At 34.8% G+C, this 19,788-nt stretch overlaps 2 protein-coding genes across 2 annotated transcripts; both read left to right on the top strand.

The window, feature by feature from the left end:
* LOC105177635 (methionine aminopeptidase 1D, chloroplastic/mitochondrial) lies at positions 7,585-12,659 on the top strand. Its single transcript, XM_011100851.2, has 10 exons — positions 7,585-7,820; positions 8,335-8,404; positions 9,431-9,659; positions 10,000-10,161; positions 10,249-10,290; positions 10,579-10,650; positions 10,879-10,958; positions 11,309-11,406; positions 12,005-12,052; positions 12,292-12,659. Exons 1-10 carry the CDS (start codon positions 7,706-7,708, stop codon positions 12,435-12,437), a joined length of 1,062 nt encoding a protein of 353 aa, XP_011099153.1. The 5' UTR covers positions 7,585-7,705; the 3' UTR covers positions 12,438-12,659.
* LOC105177636 lies at positions 13,422-19,343 on the top strand. Its single transcript, XM_011100853.2, has 12 exons — positions 13,422-13,798; positions 13,919-14,020; positions 14,451-14,531; positions 15,426-15,535; positions 15,720-15,855; positions 16,028-16,126; positions 17,125-17,233; positions 17,323-17,696; positions 17,812-17,991; positions 18,092-18,289; positions 18,512-18,838; positions 18,976-19,343. The coding sequence occupies exons 1-12, from the start codon at positions 13,547-13,549 to the stop codon at positions 19,066-19,068; spliced, it is 2,061 nt and encodes a 686-aa protein (XP_011099155.1). The 5' UTR covers positions 13,422-13,546; the 3' UTR covers positions 19,069-19,343.

A 19,788-nucleotide genomic window follows, 5' to 3' on the forward strand; every position in this document is an offset into this window, starting at 1 on the left:
CCTCACTTACTCAGACACCTTCTCATGCGATGATTTTTTCGAAATTCAAACTATTTCTTATCACAAATTATAGAAACTTCAAACACCACAAGTATTACAAAAATATATACAGATAACTCTAAGAACTCAAGAACTAATTCCTGCAATTCCTCTTACGCATCCTCTCCGCAGTCACGTACCGTGCGGTGGTGGAGACCCGGAGAATTATCTGCTTTTGGCTGCGCTTTTTCTGTTACAAAAATTTTTCTTATAGAGAGAGAATTGCATGTGGGAGAGGAGAGCGTGACAGTGAGTGATGGTGGTGATGATGATGCTTATGCGCGGAGAATTCCGTCCAACGGTTCAGATATGGGTTCTTATTAGGCACAGCCCACAACTCGGTTAACGGTGACGGGATTCTTGAAGGCCCCGTTAGACAGATCTAGCAGTAGCAGCGGCTTGAGCCAGAGTGCGAAGTTGACAGTGACAGCTATCCGCTAAACGTTTGGCGTGCGTACATTTAGAGGCTTTAATCATAAAAAAAATATCCTATATCAATATGGGCGAATATGGAAATATTCAATACTTAATTTAATCCTATTATTCACACTTTGACACAACATTACTTGTTTCTAAACCCCTACAATTAAGCCCTATATATATATATAGGTCAACTCTCTCTCTCTTTTTTTTTTTATTTCATCTTGAATTTTGGCTTTACGAACACAATAATATTTTTATTTTTATCTTTTTGTTGGTCATGCTTCACGATTTTCTTAGACCATTTTTTTTAATTTTTAATTTTACATTTATTGTATTCGTTTGTGCTTGATTTTGCTCAGTATTGTGTGGTTTAAATATAGTTTTTAAAAGTCATTATTATTTATATATAGCTATATATACTTTTTTAGAAAAATTAAATATAAAATGATTATTTAAACATCTAATCAGATAGTTAGTGCAACATGATATCAAAATCGGATCAAATAAGAAGTCCTCAAGTTAAATTCACTATCACCCATTTATTGAAAAAAAAAGTACCGCTTGCACATGGGGATGTGTTAGAAAATACTAAATATAAAATAATTTATCAAATAAAAGTGTGGTTGATTAAAATTCTTTGCCTAGCTTTATAAACATAAGTTTTGGCGATTAATTGAACTCAGCACAAAGGGAAAAGCTTTTCCTTGCCTCAACCGTTGAGATCACACAAATTCAGTGTATTAATCTCAGCCCGTTTGGTATAAAGCTGGTATTAAGCGTTATTCTTGTGCCTATTTAATCACTGTGAAATGACAAACTTAACCTCTTTAATCCATTATTACTGATGACATCGTCACATGTTTATTAAAATCTCAAATACTTTCAGGTAATTGAGTTGATATTATTCTCCTCTTAAAAGAAATGATCATTGGTTCAAATCCACGTGTCTCCCACCCAACCCCCATTGTAATAAAAAAAATAAAAATAAAAATCAAAGACGTGAACCATCTACATTTTATTAGATCACGAACCCTACGTACTCTCTCTGAACTCAACGAGTTGGACCCTTTATATTTGTGCACCCAATTTATAATTTTTTGAAATATTAAACATATTTATTAAACTAATGAAGGCGGAAAAAAACAAGAAAGCAAAAAGTATTATCAAATTAAAGCCAATTTTGTCCACATTTTGTATTTCGGCTGCTATCTCTTGCTTTTGCAATTTGATGGGGCGATGAAAGGGAAACTCCAAGGGCAGCTAGTTAGGTTGACTACAGTGGGTTTGGAATCTGAGCTTATCTTTTTGTAGCCCGTGGGGGACGGCTTGTTTTTTCCCTTCGCCCGGAATAGGTGCTTCCTCTCCCAACTCATTTTCTCTTCACTTGAAAACAAACATGGACCGCTTTTCTACCTCTATTTCTTCTTCTACTTTAGTTGCTGTGTAGGGATAAAAACCCACAACCAAACAAAACCAAACATATAAACACAACATACCAACAAAAGTTGTTGTTAACATTAAATTCCCCCAAATTTCAATAATTTTATATGCTTCGTATTAATAAGTATAATTTACCTGTTGGGTCTTAATAGACGTGTTTGTATTTGTCCCATTACAACGATTTCATATTAAGTTGACATATATATGCCTACACATTATTGGAATTCAACCCACAATTTCAAACTTATTCACAGAAACTCAGATTCAACGTTAATTTTTGGAATTTGAATGCTCCGTTGAAGTAGTCCATCCAAGTGAAGATTTTCCGTATAGAAGAATAAAGTTATAACACGTTGTAGTGATGATCAGGATGGCTTGTGAGGTAGGGTTTGAAGTACCAAAAGCATGCATGTGGGATATGATATTGAGATTGGAGACATGGCATGCACACCCATTTAAGTTAGGGCCATAACGCCACAACTTGTTAGGTGACTGATTCCTTCAACTTATATAAATTAATGCTCCCACCACATTCCATATCTGTGTGTAATATAAAGTTGTGTATATTTATATTCACTAAAATTAATATATTTTGACTTTAGGGTAAATTATAGATAGAGCTTTTTTTATTGAGATTTGATATAATTATGAATAATTACTCGATGTTTGAAAAATTATAAATACCTCCTTAAATAGAAAATAATTATGTATAGCCTCTAGATGGTGAAGTGGGCATTACTATTTTACCCCTGGTAAATATTTTTAAAAATAAAAAAAATATAAACAAAAATTTAGGTTGGGTAAAAAAGTATTTCATAGGGATTATTACTTCATAAAAATATTCTAAAAATTCTAAAATATATATAAAATTTTAATTTATAATACAAAACGTATTTCGATCAGTCCAACACATTACATTACTAATGAAATGAGCTCGTTGTTAGAGTGACGTTAAAATCAGGTGGATATTAATTGTAATTTCTCAAATAATAAAAAGCTATTTGTAATTATACTAAACCTCATGGGGATGGCTGTAATTTACCCTTAACTTTAACCACACATGAGTAGAGAACTACTGGTGAAATCAGGTGATTGAAAAAAATATTATTTTATGGAAAAAAAAAACAGAAGATAAAAATGCTTTGGGGTACGTTAATAAATACACAATTTTTCAATCAAAATTAATTATTCCAAGCCCCTCACACTTAATGAATAGCGTAGAATTTTTACTTGCTTAGATGGGCTTGTGATTCACATTCACACGTGGGGATGAATACAAAATTATAAATTACAAATAATACGCCCCAGTAATTTATTTATGAGGGTGTGAAATGGACCATTTTCTCAAGTCCTGTTCATCATGACAACGCTGTCGTTCGCGACGTAACATAGAGGTTGTGTCGATGACTGCTGATATATTATGATATGTATTCATTATTGAACCATTTCAAAACTTTAAATCGACTGAAATTAATGCCGCTTACATTCACAAGTGACATACAAATTTTGTAGCTTCATTTATTAAAAAGAAGAAACATTTATTTATTTATTTTGAACTATTATAATTTATTACTTTTCGTAACTAATATATTTATTGCATAATATTTTAGAATTTCTTAAAAAATATATAAAATTATAATTCGTAATTCGAAAGAGGATGATGGTATGGCTTATTAATAGACGGACGTTAAAATCAAGTAGGTATTATAATTTTTCAAACAATTATAATAATGAAGTATATCTGATTATGCCAAACATATATAATGAGAGGCGACTGCAATTTATTCTTATATAATTAATATAAGAGCCATGATCATATGGTTTGATTAAATTTTCATTTAAATATTATTCTACCAACAATTGCAATAATTTAAAATTCGTATGTATTTTTAATTGAAAATGATGAGATTCTCGTATGATAAAGAGGAATTGCGACTAATTTAAGTAGGAAGACGGGAGCAACAAAAGGACGCTTTTATCTTTAATCATTGCTTGGGGTAATTACAAATTAACTACGATTTTATTCAAATTAAAGGCAAACAAAACACCACATTATGATGATGATCACGATGTTTAGATCAAAGGCCAAAAATAAAGTGAGATTCCCTAATGGAGAGGACAAAAGCACGACATTAACCTTAAAACGGGATGGACACGGAAAACTAGAATGAATAGCGTCATTAGTACAAAACTTGGGGCTACCATAATAGGGTTATGTCCGATCCATGGTGTCTTGATTCAATCGTTAAGGTTAAGATCATAATTTTAAATTTTATCAGATGCGTATGTATTTGTCTTCATTTGTAAGAATTTATCGTAATTTAAGTTATATTAATTTATGTATTGAATTGATATATGTTTCTAAATTTTTGAAAATATTAATGTAAATTATGTAATTATCATTTAAAAAAAAAGAAAAATTTGGCCGTTTCTATATAAAATTAATTCAAAATTTTAATGCAAAAACACTGATCCTTAACATTAATAGATCAATGGACCTTTCTGCAAACATATATAACTAATAATACTGGTTACAAAAAGTTGAGATGATATTATAGTTGTTATTAATTATATATACTAAAATTTTAATATATATATATATATATATATATATATATTGCAATTTGATGCTTTAGAAAAAAGTGATTGAACTGAGGAATTTAAATTGGCAATAACTAATAAAACTAAATTTGTGGATTTTGTTAAATGGTTCTCTTTTCTCAAAAATAAATAAATAAATAAATAATTTCAATATTTCACATAAACAAATAAGAAAGAGACAACATGTTTTGCTAACTACAATTTTTCAAACTACTAGCAGTCCGAGCATACTTAATACGCATGCACATTTTACATTATTACTGCATTTTTTTAATTAAATGAAAAAGAAAGAAGATAAAATATATAAATTATTTTTTAAAATTATTGAAACATTTTAATCTTAAATGCGTGTGAACGAAAAAAAAATTATAATGATAAAAAGAGTAATTGAAATATATGGTTATTTTTGTAAAAAAGAAAAAATAAAAACAGTACATTTAAGGGTATTTTAGTAAATAAGTATTTTTTGACAACCAAAGTTATTTATTCTATTGGTCTCACACTTAATATACAGTACAGATATGTATGTACACATGGATTTTTGTTGGGGCAGCGATACGTGTTTACTATGTGTTGGTCTATTAGCAAACACAACTATTTTATAAATAGATGACTGTGAGATTCAATTTTAAAATATTTTATAACTTAGTTCTAATATTATATTAAATGATTATTTTATTTAAAAATTTAAATTATTAAATACGAAAATATTACAATATTGAGTAACTTAGGAAGAAAAAAAAAAAAAAAAAGAGAAAAGGTAAAAAAGCCTTGTAAAGGAATCCTAACATAGAATTCCAGTCCATGAGACTATTACAAGTAGAGAGGAAAACAGAAAAAGAAAAAGGAACTTTAGAGGGTATGGATTTGATTTCCATGTCGAAGACATGTTCTCCATTTACAATGCCTCAATGGGCCATGCCCACTGCCCCACTATTTAAAAAGCATTCCCATTTACTTCCCATAAATCTCATCTGTTCGGCTCTCCAAACAGACACTTTTTGCAAATTGATTTTTTTATTGTAAATTTTGTATTACGTGTATAAATTTTTTATTTTTAAATAAAATACATGATATTATTCTTATACTCGTAACGTGGATATGTTGAATAAAATAAAATAGGATTGTAACAGAAAACCCCAAATAGAAAGAAAAGAAAAAAGGGAAATTAAGTTTCATAATCTAATTTTTTGTGAAGGAAACTACCAATCAAACAATCTTAAAACCTTTCTCTTGTTTTCAATTGTCTTTCTCCTTTAACCACATTATTGAACTTGATTAAACTCCACCTCCCCCCCCCCTCTCTTTTGGCCCTAGCTTTTATGCATGAAAATAAAGCAACTATTGTTTGATTTTATCCATTGAGTCTCTGTTTTTCTAGTCTTGGTTGAGTTTGATTTGAATTAATTGTTTGCTTTTAGAAAATGGAGTCCGTTAAGGTAAAAATTCTACAGGTGATACTTTGTTTTATAAAATAGGTGGCAATGAAAATCAAACTCAAGATCTCTTATTCAACTTTGCAACAATGTTAAACAATCACCTCATTTTGAACTGGGAAATGTCAAAATGATCTAATAATATTTCAACAGAATTCCGTAATTACATGGGGGATGAATCTTAAATTTGATAACTGGAACAAAAAATAAAAAATAAAGATTTGTGGGCTAGGGCATGGTGAAGCACATGGGGCATGCATGCATACACAATAAGGGCTGGACATTGTGTTAGATTCAGGTGGTCCATCGACTGAGAAAGACAAACTAACGGCCAACTCCTCTAATTTAGAAGAGCGTGACAAAAGATAGTAGCAATCAACTCTTTAAGGACCATCTAAACATGTGCTCTTTCAGCAACATTTCCTCTACTACCTGCACTTCCAACCCTACCCATTACCATACCCTTTACTCGACTTATATTAATTTCCAGCTCCATCAGAGGTCCCCCAACTCCTCCTCTTTTCTTTCACAATATTTATTCCGTATTTCCTTCGCCCCATCTCATTTTGAATGCTAAATTATAACTCCAACTTGCATGACGACAAAGCCGTTAATGAATTAATCATGGGTCGACACCATACATCTCGTACTAGGGACATTCAAGTGTGGACGGTGTTGAGTTTTAAGTTTCTTTCGGTAGAAAGAATTACGGGTTAGGTTGAGGAATTAATTGTGGCTACCTTATGTAAGAGAAATTGTACGAATTAATTTACAGGACAGGACGAGTAATTATTCTTGACTGAGATTCCCACATCAATCCAGTTCCTACTAAGGCCACGGCCGGTCGTATTCAGAATGTAAAAGCAGGAGGAAAGGTGCAATACATGGGCCCCAAATGTGGGGGAACTCTCAGTGGCCAATCAGGGCTTACACTGACATCTTCGGATTCCATAATTTGTCCACATCATTTGGCAACTTGAAAACTACCGGTCGGTTTTCATTAGGCCCGAAATTGAGCTCCGTACTTGCACGCTTCTTCATGGGGTTTTTAATTTTTGGGCCTACAGTGCAGTAGCGGATCCAGCCCATATACGATTGTTGAAACCCAGCAACTGATTTGCTGGACCAGACCAGAGAAAGATTTGGATTCGATAAAATCTAGTATAATTACAAATCTTCCATCACTAATACCTTTTAATTTTAATAATCATCTAACAACTAGTCAAATTTGTTAGTATGTATTAGATCTTTATTCACTTTTTTGTGGTGAGTTAGCAAAAATAGTCTTATAGATTATGAATTGTAATTTACTTATTTTTTTAAAAAAAAATATTTTTTTGAACCAATGAATCATGTGGTTATAATTTTCAAAAGTTTTTCATTCATATAGTCTAATTTTTTTTATTTTTTTTCAAATGCAATAAGGCGAAGTTAACAGTTCAAACATTTTCAATAATTTAGATAATTTAATCAAATATCTATATATTTTTATAATTTTTATATAATAAAAAATATTTTTAATTATAACAAACTTTATATAGCTTGTTGTAATTTAACCGAGCTTACATTGGTAAAAGAGGTAGAGTTAGGGGTCAAAGTGTAAATCTATTCCTGTTATGTAAACGTATATTATTGGTTTGTGATAAGAAGGAAAAAAGGTTGATCAACGTAGTTCAGATTGTAAGAAAAGCCCGATACCCGTCGACTACGGATAAGAGAGCGCGCGCGCGAGAGAGAGAGAGAGAGAGAGAGAGAGGGGAGTAGGAATGGTGGCGGGCAGTTCAATTCAACCTCGCTTAATCTCCACTTTTCTAGGGGACTGCCGCTTTCTTCCCTCAAATCCTACTACTTCATTTCATTGTCTCTTCCATTTTAATCCAGGTTTCCTCGATATACGCTGTATTTTCAACTTCCATAACTTGGTTGTTTATGTATATTTATTTTTCTGTGTATTTATTCTTCTGCTTTGCCAATTCCGTTCACTGTGTTTTCACTTGGAAATGGGAGTTCAGTTCGACTCAAGTCTAATTTAACCATTTTATCGAGCGAGTGGTGTGCTGGATTGATTTGTCGGTAGGCTTAACAAATATAGAATCGATTATATTTTAGTAGTTTTGATATGCAAGTAAGATAGGAAGTATATCCAACACTTACATTAGCTGAAGTGGTCTGATGAATATATGTTGTCATATGATTACTCCTTGCTTGTGAAAAAGGACGAAATTTGGTGAAGCATGCGTGTCGGGAATTGCATAACCTTAAATCTTTAATGTTTTACCTTAAAAAGGCGTTTTTCATCTTTGAGTTTAGTAGTTTCTTTATCTGCGTTGCAAATTGACTTGACAATGCTTGATACTAATTCTTTGGTTTTCTTTATTTTCTAATTTTTTAACAGGAAAAGGCCATGTGTCCATGCAAATGTCGAGGACATTTTCTGGACTAACCAATTTATTATTTAATAGAAGGTATGCTTTGCCTTTCCTGTGAAACGTGGAGTTTTTCTGAGGGTTCGTACCTTTACATAGATTCGTTAAATTGGCAGCATAGAGGTAGGATAAACAGCATGTGACAGTGTTTCGGTCACTGCATTTATGATGACATTGTGGTAAGAGCTTATGCAAAACTTATACCCTCTCTGAAAGAACTGTATTTACAAGGATTATATCACTTTCGTTTGTATTTTGAGGTAGGTCAGCGAGTTTTCTTGTTGTAATACTATGCTTCAAAAGAGACATTGCTTGCTGTATTGTGCGATGACTTACTCGAAAGTTTGTCATTATGGGTTATAGTTGTGCATATTTGCAATCCCTGGTCTTATGACATAAAAATGAAGAAAAATGGAAGACAGTACAGAGGAGCTTACTTGACTATCATGATTAATCTAGATGCTATGTGCCCCTTGTATTGTTTATTGTCATTGGCTGATAATGTTATCGAAGTATATTCTATGCGTATTCTTTATTTTCTAAAGTTAAAAAAGGTCTATATCCGTGCTAAATGTCATAGTTTATGGCTACAAACATGCAATACACATGGAGATTTCTTGGCATCCTGTACTCCTGCATATAAGCACAGATCAAAGCCGTTTTGGAGTATATTCACAATGATATTTTATATCTAGGTCAGTGGGTGAGCTTCTGATGCTGAAGAATTAAGAGAAAAATGAAAACCAATATGAAATCACTTTTTTGCAGATGAATCAACTTCCAGAGAATTCATGAAATTTGCACTTCTTTTCACTTAATTTATTTCATTAACTGCCTGCTCAACTTGGCTCTGTTCATATGACAACCATCTAATTGTATTGGTCATGTATTATTGTTCATTAAAAAGAGTAACAAAGTTATTTAGCTGGAACTGTGGCTCTTCCTTCGTTAATGCTTATTGGCTGATTCAAGATAATCAAATAATCTCTGTGGCCCATCTTCTTTTTGCGTGCCTTGCAATCTTGATTTTGAGTTTTCTTTCTATGTTTTTCCTTCTCCTGGCAGAGGTACAGAAGAATCCATAGATGGCAAAAGGAAACGTCTAAAACCCGGGAAGGTTTCTCCCAGTCGGCCAGTCCCTAGTCACATACCAAGGCCTCCTTATGTCAAATCCAGGAAGATGCCTGGAATTGCAAGTGGGCCTGAAATACATGATGAGAAGGGGATAGAGTGCATGAGAGCTTCAGGAAAGCTAGCAGCACAGGTTCTTCAGTATGCTGGGACTTTAGTGAAGGTTAATCTCTGATCATTCGGCTCATTTCATCTTTGTATATATGCTGATTTACTTTTGTTTCAAATTTTCATCAGTCTTAGGTGGCTGTTAGTCCCCATTTAGACACTATATGGTCTTCAGGAACTTGTCCTACCGTTATGTTTTTGAAGCATTCATCAATCTCAATCTTCAGTATTTTAGTTACTATAACACTATTGCAGATTTTTCTTGTAGGTTTCTTCATGTAAAATTACTGTTGGTAGATTTTGGTTGCTTGAACTTGATACATGAAATTTACTCAAGATGCATGGATTCATCTTCTACTGCAAACTTCATTTACAATTGAATTTTGCTTTGCCAGCCAGGCATCCCAACAGATGAAATTGATGAAGCAGTCCATCAAATGATTATTGACAATGGAGCATATCCATCTCCTCTTGGTTATGGTGGTTTTCCGAAGAGTGTATGCACATCGGTGAATGAGTGCATTTGCCATGGAATCCCAGATTCACGTGTTCTTGAGGTCTTTCATACTTGAGAATTTGTGTCATAATATTAATCCCTGTTACATTTTGTAATCTCACAAATCACTGAATATGGTGCTTTGCAGGATGGTGACATTATCAATATTGATGTTACAGTTTATCTTAATGTAAGTAATTTTTTTTTCCCAGTGTCTCCTTTCCTAAAGCAGCTTATCTCCATTGCATAGCTTTTGTTCCCAGTGAAGTAGAGATTGAATATAACCTGTGGTGATCTGATGTTTTCAATATGTTCTGTTGCCACTGATTTAAACTAAATTATCATTTCCCTTGGAAGAAATAAATAAATGCCGAGTTTGTTTCCTGTGCACCACTGATGTATAGTGGTTAATCAATAGATTTTTTCAAGCTCTAGTTGCAGTTTTGGTCCATTTTACTTCATTGTTTCTGATACACAGGGTTATCACGGTGATACATCTGCAACATATTTTGTTGGAGAGGTTGATGAGGAGGCAAAAAACTTAGTAAAGGTATGGTTTCCTGGTAGGTTTTCTTGTAACTTTGTCTTGTCTGGTTCCAATGATATGGTGAATTTATTCGCTCTAGTAGTATCACAAAACAAATTCAGTTTTCCATTCATGGAATCATTCAACTTTTTTTTTTTAAGTTGACAATTCAAATGCTCATTCTACTGGTTGTTATCATTTGAAGAGTATCTTTGTTTTCTCCTTCACAAGGTTAATTGTGTTTGCCTTTAGGTAACCAAAGAATGTTTGGACAATGCAATATCAATATGTGCACCAGGAGTTAAATTCAACAAAATTGGCAAGACCATACAGTAAGATCCCTGTTAAATCTCTTTCATGTTCTTCTGATGTTTTTACTCCTAGCACTTCATTTGCTACTTTGACACCATCTTGTAATACGAGTACGTATTTTCTATTGTTCACCTCTATTATAGTATATATGCTCTAGAGTTTGCATATGCACCAACAAATACATGCATAGAGTTTGATGCTTCTTTACGTAACAAGTTACGTGAAAGCAGTTCTCTAACTATGTCTATCTAAAACATGGAAATGCAGACCTATCAAATTCCTACTAACATACCTTTTTTAATTTATTATGTTCAGAGAATAGGAGAACTTCTGTTCAGAATTTCTGCTTTGCATTGATTTCTCCTTAAAGTGACCATGCAGATAAACACAATTACGGAGTTGTCCAGCAGTTCGTTGGCCATGGGGTTGGACGAGTCTTCCACAGTGATCCAGTGGTTCTTCATTATAGTAATTCTGCTAGCTTTTACTCATATTGTCCGTAGTTCTGTAGTCTGTGTTGTTAGATTACTCACCCAAGCATTGCTTCAATTCTTCTGGTAACTATTGCTATTCCTATCAGTAGGATTATATATAGCAAGTACATGACCTTCAAAAGCTCTTATAGTGGCAGGCAGGACCAACATGTTCACATAACTCTCATTGGATGGACTTTCTAGAAAACTGTCCGAGTTTTTTCAAAAGCAATAACAATTATGGGAATAGGACTATATGCTTTCTTTAACCATTGGTTGCTTACAAGTGACTTCTAAAATTTCCTAGATCAGTAACATACAAATGACAATTCAGTACTAAATGGCTGTCTTACATAATTACTGATGAACTTCCGGTTATACTTATATGTACTGCTGATATTGTATCAGATGATTCAGATCCAGACTGATATCAGCATCCACTCTGGAATTGAAGTGAAAATGAGAAATGTTTAAAATTTCCATATTAGGTTCCGTTTGCATTGTAAACCATTAATTTACTTCCATGGACCCATCGACCTCGTTCATGAGGCATATGACATTTTCATTTCTAAATGATTTTTTGGTTTCTTCAGGGAATAATGGTCGTGAACGAATGGTGCTGAACCAAACTTTCACCATCGGTAATGTCTCCTCCCACAGCTTGTACTTCCTTTGGCAAGGCTCATTTCTATCCACTCAATGTCCCATATGACTGAGCTTAGCACTTGTTAATTTTTTGAAAGAAACATACATGGCATTTTTTTCATCACTGCTTGTAACACCAAATATCCTTCAAGGATCAATAATCTCATCAGAAAATGGCTTCAGCTTTATGTGCAGCTGAAACAATCACATACTTTTTACTTTGGCATGTGTGCAGAGCCAATGTTGACAATCGGCAGCATTAACCCAGTAATGTGGGACGACAATTGGACCGTTGTCACAGAGGATGGTAGCCTCTCTGCTCAATTTGAGCACACCATATTAATAACCAATGATGGGGCGGAAATACTAACCCAGTGTTAAATGTGGCGCTGCATATCATTGTCAAGCATCGTCTAAATTACAGGATATCTCCTGAAGATGAAAAATTCTTATTGCAATGTTACTTATTCAGTGGATTCTTTTTTTTTTTTTTTCCCTAATTCAAATATTTATTTGTTACGATGACAAATATGGACTACATTTTCCAAAATTGATCAGTTGTCCAAAACGCGAATCAAATGATAAACTGGAAACCATTCGCCACTTTATGCTACTTTGTTCCATTTAACTCGTGTATGATGTAATTCTCGTAGAATGAAAAGACGTGAAGTCTAACAATTGAGGTAAGTACGGTGATTGCCCAAAGTGATTTTTACGGTGATTGAAGGGCCAAAATCGATTTTGAGGGTAGTTGTATATTGGGTAACAATGAATAGGAAGCGCAAGTGTTGAGCTCAAAATCATAGTTGGGCAACATACACACTGGCATTGTTTAAAGTGTTGAAAGCATTAATGTCTGATCATATCAGAATCAAAGTATAAGTTATGATGCCTTTGCTACTGTGTTAATCATGCATTAACAATCAGTATCTAATCATGTAACAATCAACCTATAAATACATATAACTCCATTGCATATTTTGAGAAAAAAATCCCAAATTGGAAATGTAGTTTTTTAAGGATTCTAACTACTGGAACAACAGAATGATTGATGGTGAGATGGATGGATGGATGGTTTCAATGATACATGCACATATATATATATATATATATCTATGTTTTAGAAGTGTCGGAAGAAAGAAATCCATATATTCAACTCAAAGACGATGCAACCTCCGGGCCCCACAAGAAAAAAAAGGATGAAAGAAGAGTACAATGAGGGTTAACACCGGGAGCATACGTGGCACCACGTACAACCTCCAACCATCGTTCGCCGCCTTCTCCGTAATCCACCGGATCCCTACCCCCTCAATAAATACTTCAATTCCATCCATCTTAAAAAGAAAAAAAATTAAAGTAAATAAAAATCCACACTTTCTCATCAATACCACTATATATAAACCCACACCCCTAAAAAAGGATAAAAAGCAATACTTCGTGAAGATGAAAATCTACAAAAAAATAGCCAGTCTTACGAGATTCTAGATGCAATGGATTCCCCAGTGAATTGGGAAGCACTGGATGCCCTCGTCATCGACTTCGCCAAGTCCGAGCGATTAATCGATCACTCCTCGCCTCCCTCTTCTCCTCCCCCCTCCTCCTCATACAGGTGGCGCCTCCTGATTTGCCAGATCAGGCGCTTCCTCGAGTCCGGCGACATTGACTCCGCCACCGACCTCCTCCGGACCTACGCTCCCGCTGTACTCGAAGATCATCGCCTTCTCTTTCGTTTACAGAAGCAGGCATGCAATTTCTCACACAACGGATTTCCTTCTTTCGATTTTCTCTGGATTTATTTTGCGTTTTGCTAATTTTGTTTTCTTCTTCCTTGTTTTTTTTTCTTTCGGACGGTTGATAAATAGAAATTCATCGAGCTTTTAAGGAGAGGAACTAACGAGGATCGGGATTCTGCCATCAAGTGTGTCCGCACATCTCTTGCGCCGTGTGCATTAGATGCCTATCCGGTACGGTTTAGTAGTTTTTATTATGATTGTTAATGTTCCTCTTTGTGTTTGGGACTCGTAAGCTCGGACCTCGGATAACCTTCGCTATCTTTCTTTCTTCCCGGCCGGAGATGTCGAGTCGTTGGTCGGTCGTCTTTAGTTTTGCATCTTTGTTGACGAAATCAGTACCACGTCACCGATCATCTAGCTACTGGATACGCTGTTTTATGAACTTAATCATTTATAACACTCTAGGGAAGTGGAAGACTACATACAGAGTTACACGCAAGCCGCCCATCTCTCTGAGTAATTGCGTGCTCAATACTTTGAGTTTTGATTTTTGCTTTGTGTGTCTCCATGGCTGAATATTCCTCATAATTAAGAAATTAGTTACCATAACCATGAACTTTGCTTGCGGTTGGCGCTAATATATTTTTGTTTCTAATTTAAGGAAGCGTATGAGGAATTTAAGCATGTTCTTCTTGCCTTCATTTATGACAAAGATGATCAGACGTCACCAGTGGTAAATGAGGTGAGTGGAAATACAATTTCATTTTAATGTTTTGTAGCATAGTGCTCTGTTATTTATGTATGCATTCATCATTCCTGTTTAATGTGCTGATAACTAGAGTTTCCTTAGACCAAAAGTTTTATGAAGAAGGTTTGTACAAACATTTCTTTGAGAGCCAGGAATGATGAGTTTGCCGTTTTAAGGCATATCTGAGCCTGAACTTGTGAATTTCTTAGTGCTTAAGACGCAGTCCACAATGGATATACTGGTGCTTTTTGGTTGCATTATCTTGTTTATTTCCATTAAAGGTTTTGTGTATGAACAGACTACAGAGGTAGCTGGAACTGGATGAACACTGTTTCCCATGGGCAATCAACGATTCATATTGGAGATGGTGGAGAAGGAAATATAAATAAGCAGAAGATTTTCCCCAAAAATTAATTCTTCATTGGAGAAAATAAATTTTTTTATTGCCTGAGAACCACTTTAGGAAGCAAAAGATATCCACCTTAAAAAATAAGTTTCTTATTGCATGAAATCTACTTAAAAAATTTTAGGGTCTGAATTTGGATGTATGCTTGTGTTCCTATTCTGCCATGACTATGCTTGGTGACAATGATTTGTCGGCCACATCACACTGGAGAGTTTTCTCACATCTCATTAATTTATTTGTGTGGAAGATACACATACTTGCTCTCTATATTTTCTTAAAGAAGGAATCAGTTATGGGCATTTTTCAATGTTGGGTGGTGCCATACAGTTGAATACTGTGAGGAGTGGTGTTTGTCTTTAAGAGTGTAAACCTGTTAGACTCCATCAAGTGACAGTTACTCATGATATTGATTTTATCATAGTGACCAGACGTGGAATATAATCATTGTTAAATGTTAATGCAGTTTTTGTATTTTTTTTCAGTGGTCCGAAAGAAGAAGGTTTGAGATTGCAGGGTTGCTATCTTCTGTTTTACGTGCCCATTTACATGCATATGATCCTATCTTTTCGATGACTTTGAGATATTTAATAAGGTATGTTTTGTTTTTTCATAATGATTTAGTGGTATTGCTTAGGCATTATTTTTTAACTTGATTCAAATTAAAAGATTTAGGCACAGGGGCACACTTTTGACAAGTAGTGCATTAGTTTGTTGTTGCACACATTTAATAAAAATTGCTTATTTGTACTGTCTTCAATTTTGCATGTAATATGCAGCATCCACAAGGGATTTTGCCTTCGTCAAGGAGTTTCTTCGCCCATAACTGATCTTACTGAGAGGTTGCTTCTTGAGGAGCGTGACCCTCCTGCAACACCGCAAGAAAGTTTGTTTGAGGCACCTCCATTTGACGAGGTGAGATCTTTGAAAAATTTAATTCTTTTATCTTAATCAAAGTGCAGTTCTTTGTGTTCTTCAGGCAGTCAGCAGCTTTACAGGATATAATTTCTGGAGTTTTTTTTTTGAATTTATCAACTTGTTTTTATCATATAAGCAATGGCCTTATTTATGTTTGCTTTATACACAGGTTGACATACAAGCCCTTGCTCATGCAGTGGAGCTCACTAGACAGGGTGCAGTAGATAGCTTGAGGTTTGCCAAGGGTGATTTACACCAGGCATTTCAGGTTGATTTTTTGCAACATAGTTGTTGGCTAATCTCAATTCTTCTTAGAAGTGTATATTATCCACTGAGCTATCCTTGAGTTAATGGAAAGCCATTTCTGGTGAGCAGCTGTGTATAAAAATTAACATGAGAATTTGTCTTTTACATGAAATGATGGTGGTGAGAGAAGTGTTGTACTATGAAACAATTACTCTTGATGAGGAACTCATGACGATGTAATTTCACCCGTAAACTTGGGTTGAAATCCTTCTTGCTGCATTTTTAATGTCTAAATTAGTGAAATAGTCGAGGCCCTGTTAGATTGAATGCTTGCTTATGCTGTCTGCAATCTTGAGTTAGGGTGGAAATGAGAAGGAACAAAATGTGAAGTAAAGATAGACAGTAAATGGATAAGTCTCAAATGGGTGGGAGATTCATGGAAAGAATAGACAGAAGAGAAAGGAAATTGAAAATTGAATGAAGAAATCCTAAGAAATTAGGAGAATCAATCTATGTGGGAGGGAAACAGCGCAAGCCAATCAGTTTTTATATTAGTGGAACACCACATCTTTCCTCTTCTGTAGCGTCAAGTCAGAGACTGCAACCACTCCTCTAGACTTGTTGCATATGGCGTTGGCGTTTCCCGGAAGAAAAGAAAAACCAAAATCAAAGGGGGAAAGCAAGAAAGTTTTGCTAAAAGGATCATATTGGTTCACTACAAAGTAAATCTTTTTACCCCTCCTGGGTTTATAAAGAAGGTCTGTTTATGGTTGTTGTTTGGGGTCAGTAAGGGCTCATTGGTATTTTACATCTTTCCAAGTTCTACTGAGCAATGTCTTAATATCTATGAGCACTGTGATAGAAGAGCACTCTTATTTGGCATTTCCACCTTTGTAATTATTTGAGACAAATCATAGTTCTTGCTGGGCACAGTGTTGGAACTGATTAAACCCATATTTGTTGTGGAAACCTTTTTATAATTAGGTGTTTTCAATTCTTCTCTTTTCTTGGTTGTCACAGAATGAATTGTGCCGGATGAGATTAGATATTTCTGTGCTTGATGAACTTGTTCACGAGTATTGCGTTTATAGGGGTATCGTGGACTCTGGTTCTATAAATTCTAGTGAAGGTATGCTCTTTTCAGCTTCCGTTGAAGTTTGGATTCAGTAATTTCCTCTGCTTCTAATATTTGCTTCATTTCATCTATGCACTTACCAGCAACAGGATCCCAAGTTACAGCTGAAGTGGCAATTGTTGATCAGTCGGATCCAGGCAGTACCTTGTCTGAAAATTGTTCGATTGGTTCTGACAGTGATATGTCAGTAAGCAGTGCTCACACGGAAGGTTCTCAAAGTAAAATGGATCTGGTGAGCACACAAAATGCTGATATGGAGGTGCGCTATCCCTGTGATACAACTAATCTTAACAAGGACTGTAGCACCAGCAGAACACGTCGACCTGAAGACAGGAAAGTTATTCAAAGAAACAGAAGTCCTGGGCCTGGAGAGAGGGGCAAGCGCAAACGGTGGAGGGGGAGAAATGAGAATATAGAAATTGTTTCTGAAGCTCTAACAGGGAGCTGCAAACATGATGTTAGTGCTACTAACCTACTTGAATGCACATACATAATAAGAGAGTTACAGGATTTAGGTGCTGATTATTAATCTTCTACAGTGAATGTTTTTTATCAATGCTGGTATCCTGCAGGATTTTAAGAAGTCGTCTATGATGCACAATGCAAACAATAGAGTGGACAAGTATGATATTGTACTGGGCATGAAGGAATTAGCAAGCAAGGGAATGGCCAGTGAGGTAGTTGAAGAAATAAATGCTCTGGATCCAGATTTTTTCACTGAAAACCCAATATTGCTCTTCCAACTGAAGCAGGTTCATGTCTTTTTGCAATTATCCTGTTTAGAATTCATTATAGCTTTTCCCTTATCTATAAAAGAAAGAAGAGGTCAGTTGATTTTTGTACTGGCTGCAGGTTGAATTCTTTAAGCTTGTCCAAGCTAGTGATCACTCTGGTGCATTGAAGGTTGCCTCATCTCATTTGGGTCCTTTGGCAGCTAAAGATTCAGCTTTGCTTAAGCCCTTGAAAGAGACATTGTTGGCTTTGCTCAGATCAACTGAAGAACCAATTGGCAGACACTTATCCTTGGACGCCCTTGCAACTTCACTCCAGGTTGGGCATGCTCCATAACTCTCTGGCTAGAAGCATTTTGTTACAACTAAAATTTTTTGTGGCCTCAGTAACATCTGACATGGTAGACTAACCACAATGCAATAAATATTTTCTGAGATGTTGGTGTGGAAATAAATGTCAAAAGCTGTTATATATGTTGCTTCTCTCTCCTTTTGTTTTTTTGGGTAATTGGAGAGATTCTCATGATTGTCTTGTGTGAAGGTTGCTGTTGGTAGGAGGTTAGGCATTGAAGAACCCCAGCTTATGAAAATTATTAGGGCCACCCTCCACAGTCATAGTGAATGGTTCAAGCTTCAAATGTGTAAAGACCAGTTTGAAGGTCTTTTGTGGATCAATTCCCTGAAAGAGCTTGGTAGTCATTTGCTAGGAGATGCTGCTTCCAAGTCCACTGTTGATTCTTGCACTCAGGGATCTTCACAAGTTACGATATGCTCCAGCAATATGAGGATGCAAGAAGATGGCAGCAGTCCTAATCAAATCTCGTCCACTGATATTGGATGTGATGAAAATTCGATACTCAAAGTTATGGTGAGTTCTTACTTTAAGAAAAAAAATAAATCTTGTCGAATAGAACCCTAGTTTGTCATACAGGGATCATGTTGTTCTGTCCTATGCTTGCTGTTCCCGACAATGATGCATCTTGGCCTGTCTTATTTGTCTTTCAGGAATTTCTTGCTCTACCCAGAGCAGATGCCATCCATCTCCTTGCCCAGTATAATGGAAATGCTGAAACTGTGATTCAGCAGATATTTGCGTAGGTCACAGTGTTTGTACATGTATGGTCCAGTCCTAATTATTTAATTGGTCTGGTTATTTATTTTATTACAGACTTCACTTTTCTGTATTTATGCCTATTAGATGAATAGGGATACCCCCAGGGTTGTGAACACAGAAAATGATACCTGTCCGTGGGGGGAGAATACCGTGTTTATTATTCTTTTAAGGCTCTGCTGAATAAGACTGCAAAAGTAATTATTCCTTGTTCTCCTCCAGACTTTTAAGACCTGTCCATTAAGCATAAACATGTTTTGTATATGGAACTTTCAAAGAAGTAGATGCAACATAGTTCTCATCCTCTGCAACATTATGTTTTGTCCGTTGGCGTCTATTTGTTAATATTTAGAGGATTTGATTCATTACCTTTTGGTTGGCAAATGATAACGTGCGATGCGAACTCAGCTCAGAATTCACTAGGCCAAACATGAACTTAAAAGACAATCATAATATTTGGATTTGTGTCTTGAATGTTTTGTTTTGCGTTTTGGAAATAGAGAGAGAAAAATAGAGATAAATAAGTGTGTATTGAAAATAAATGGTATATTTGAATTTTGTATTTTGAGGTAATTTAAAACATTCCAAAATAAATGATATAAATTTGATGTTGGGATTTGAATGATAAAAATTATTGTTCATGTTGAATTATATCTTTTTTTTATATATACTTTTATTTATGTATATATGTAAATATTGTATGTTAA

Source organism: Sesamum indicum, linkage group LG15, assembly GCF_000512975.1.
Source record: "Sesamum indicum cultivar Zhongzhi No. 13 linkage group LG15, S_indicum_v1.0, whole genome shotgun sequence".
In the NCBI taxonomy this organism is placed as follows: Eukaryota; Viridiplantae; Streptophyta; class Magnoliopsida; order Lamiales; family Pedaliaceae; genus Sesamum; species Sesamum indicum.

Coding starts and splice junctions, on each gene's coding strand:
- LOC105177635 (XM_011100851.2), top strand. CDS start 7,706: ATGGTGGCGGGCAGTTCAATTCAACCTCGCTTAATCTCCACTTTTCTA. Junction 7,821..8,334: donor TCTCTTCCATTTTAATCCAG/GTTTCCTCGATA, acceptor ATTTTTTAACAG/GAAAAGGCCATGTGTCCATG. Junction 12,053..12,291: donor GAACCAAACTTTCACCATCG/GTAATGTCTCCT, acceptor GCATGTGTGCAG/AGCCAATGTTGACAATCGGC.
- LOC105177636 (XM_011100853.2), top strand. CDS start 13,547: ATGGATTCCCCAGTGAATTGGGAAGCACTGGATGCCCTCGTCATCGAC. Junction 14,021..14,450: donor GTGCATTAGATGCCTATCCG/GTACGGTTTAGT, acceptor TTCTAATTTAAG/GAAGCGTATGAGGAATTTAA. Junction 15,856..16,027: donor AGGCACCTCCATTTGACGAG/GTGAGATCTTTG, acceptor CTTTATACACAG/GTTGACATACAAGCCCTTGC.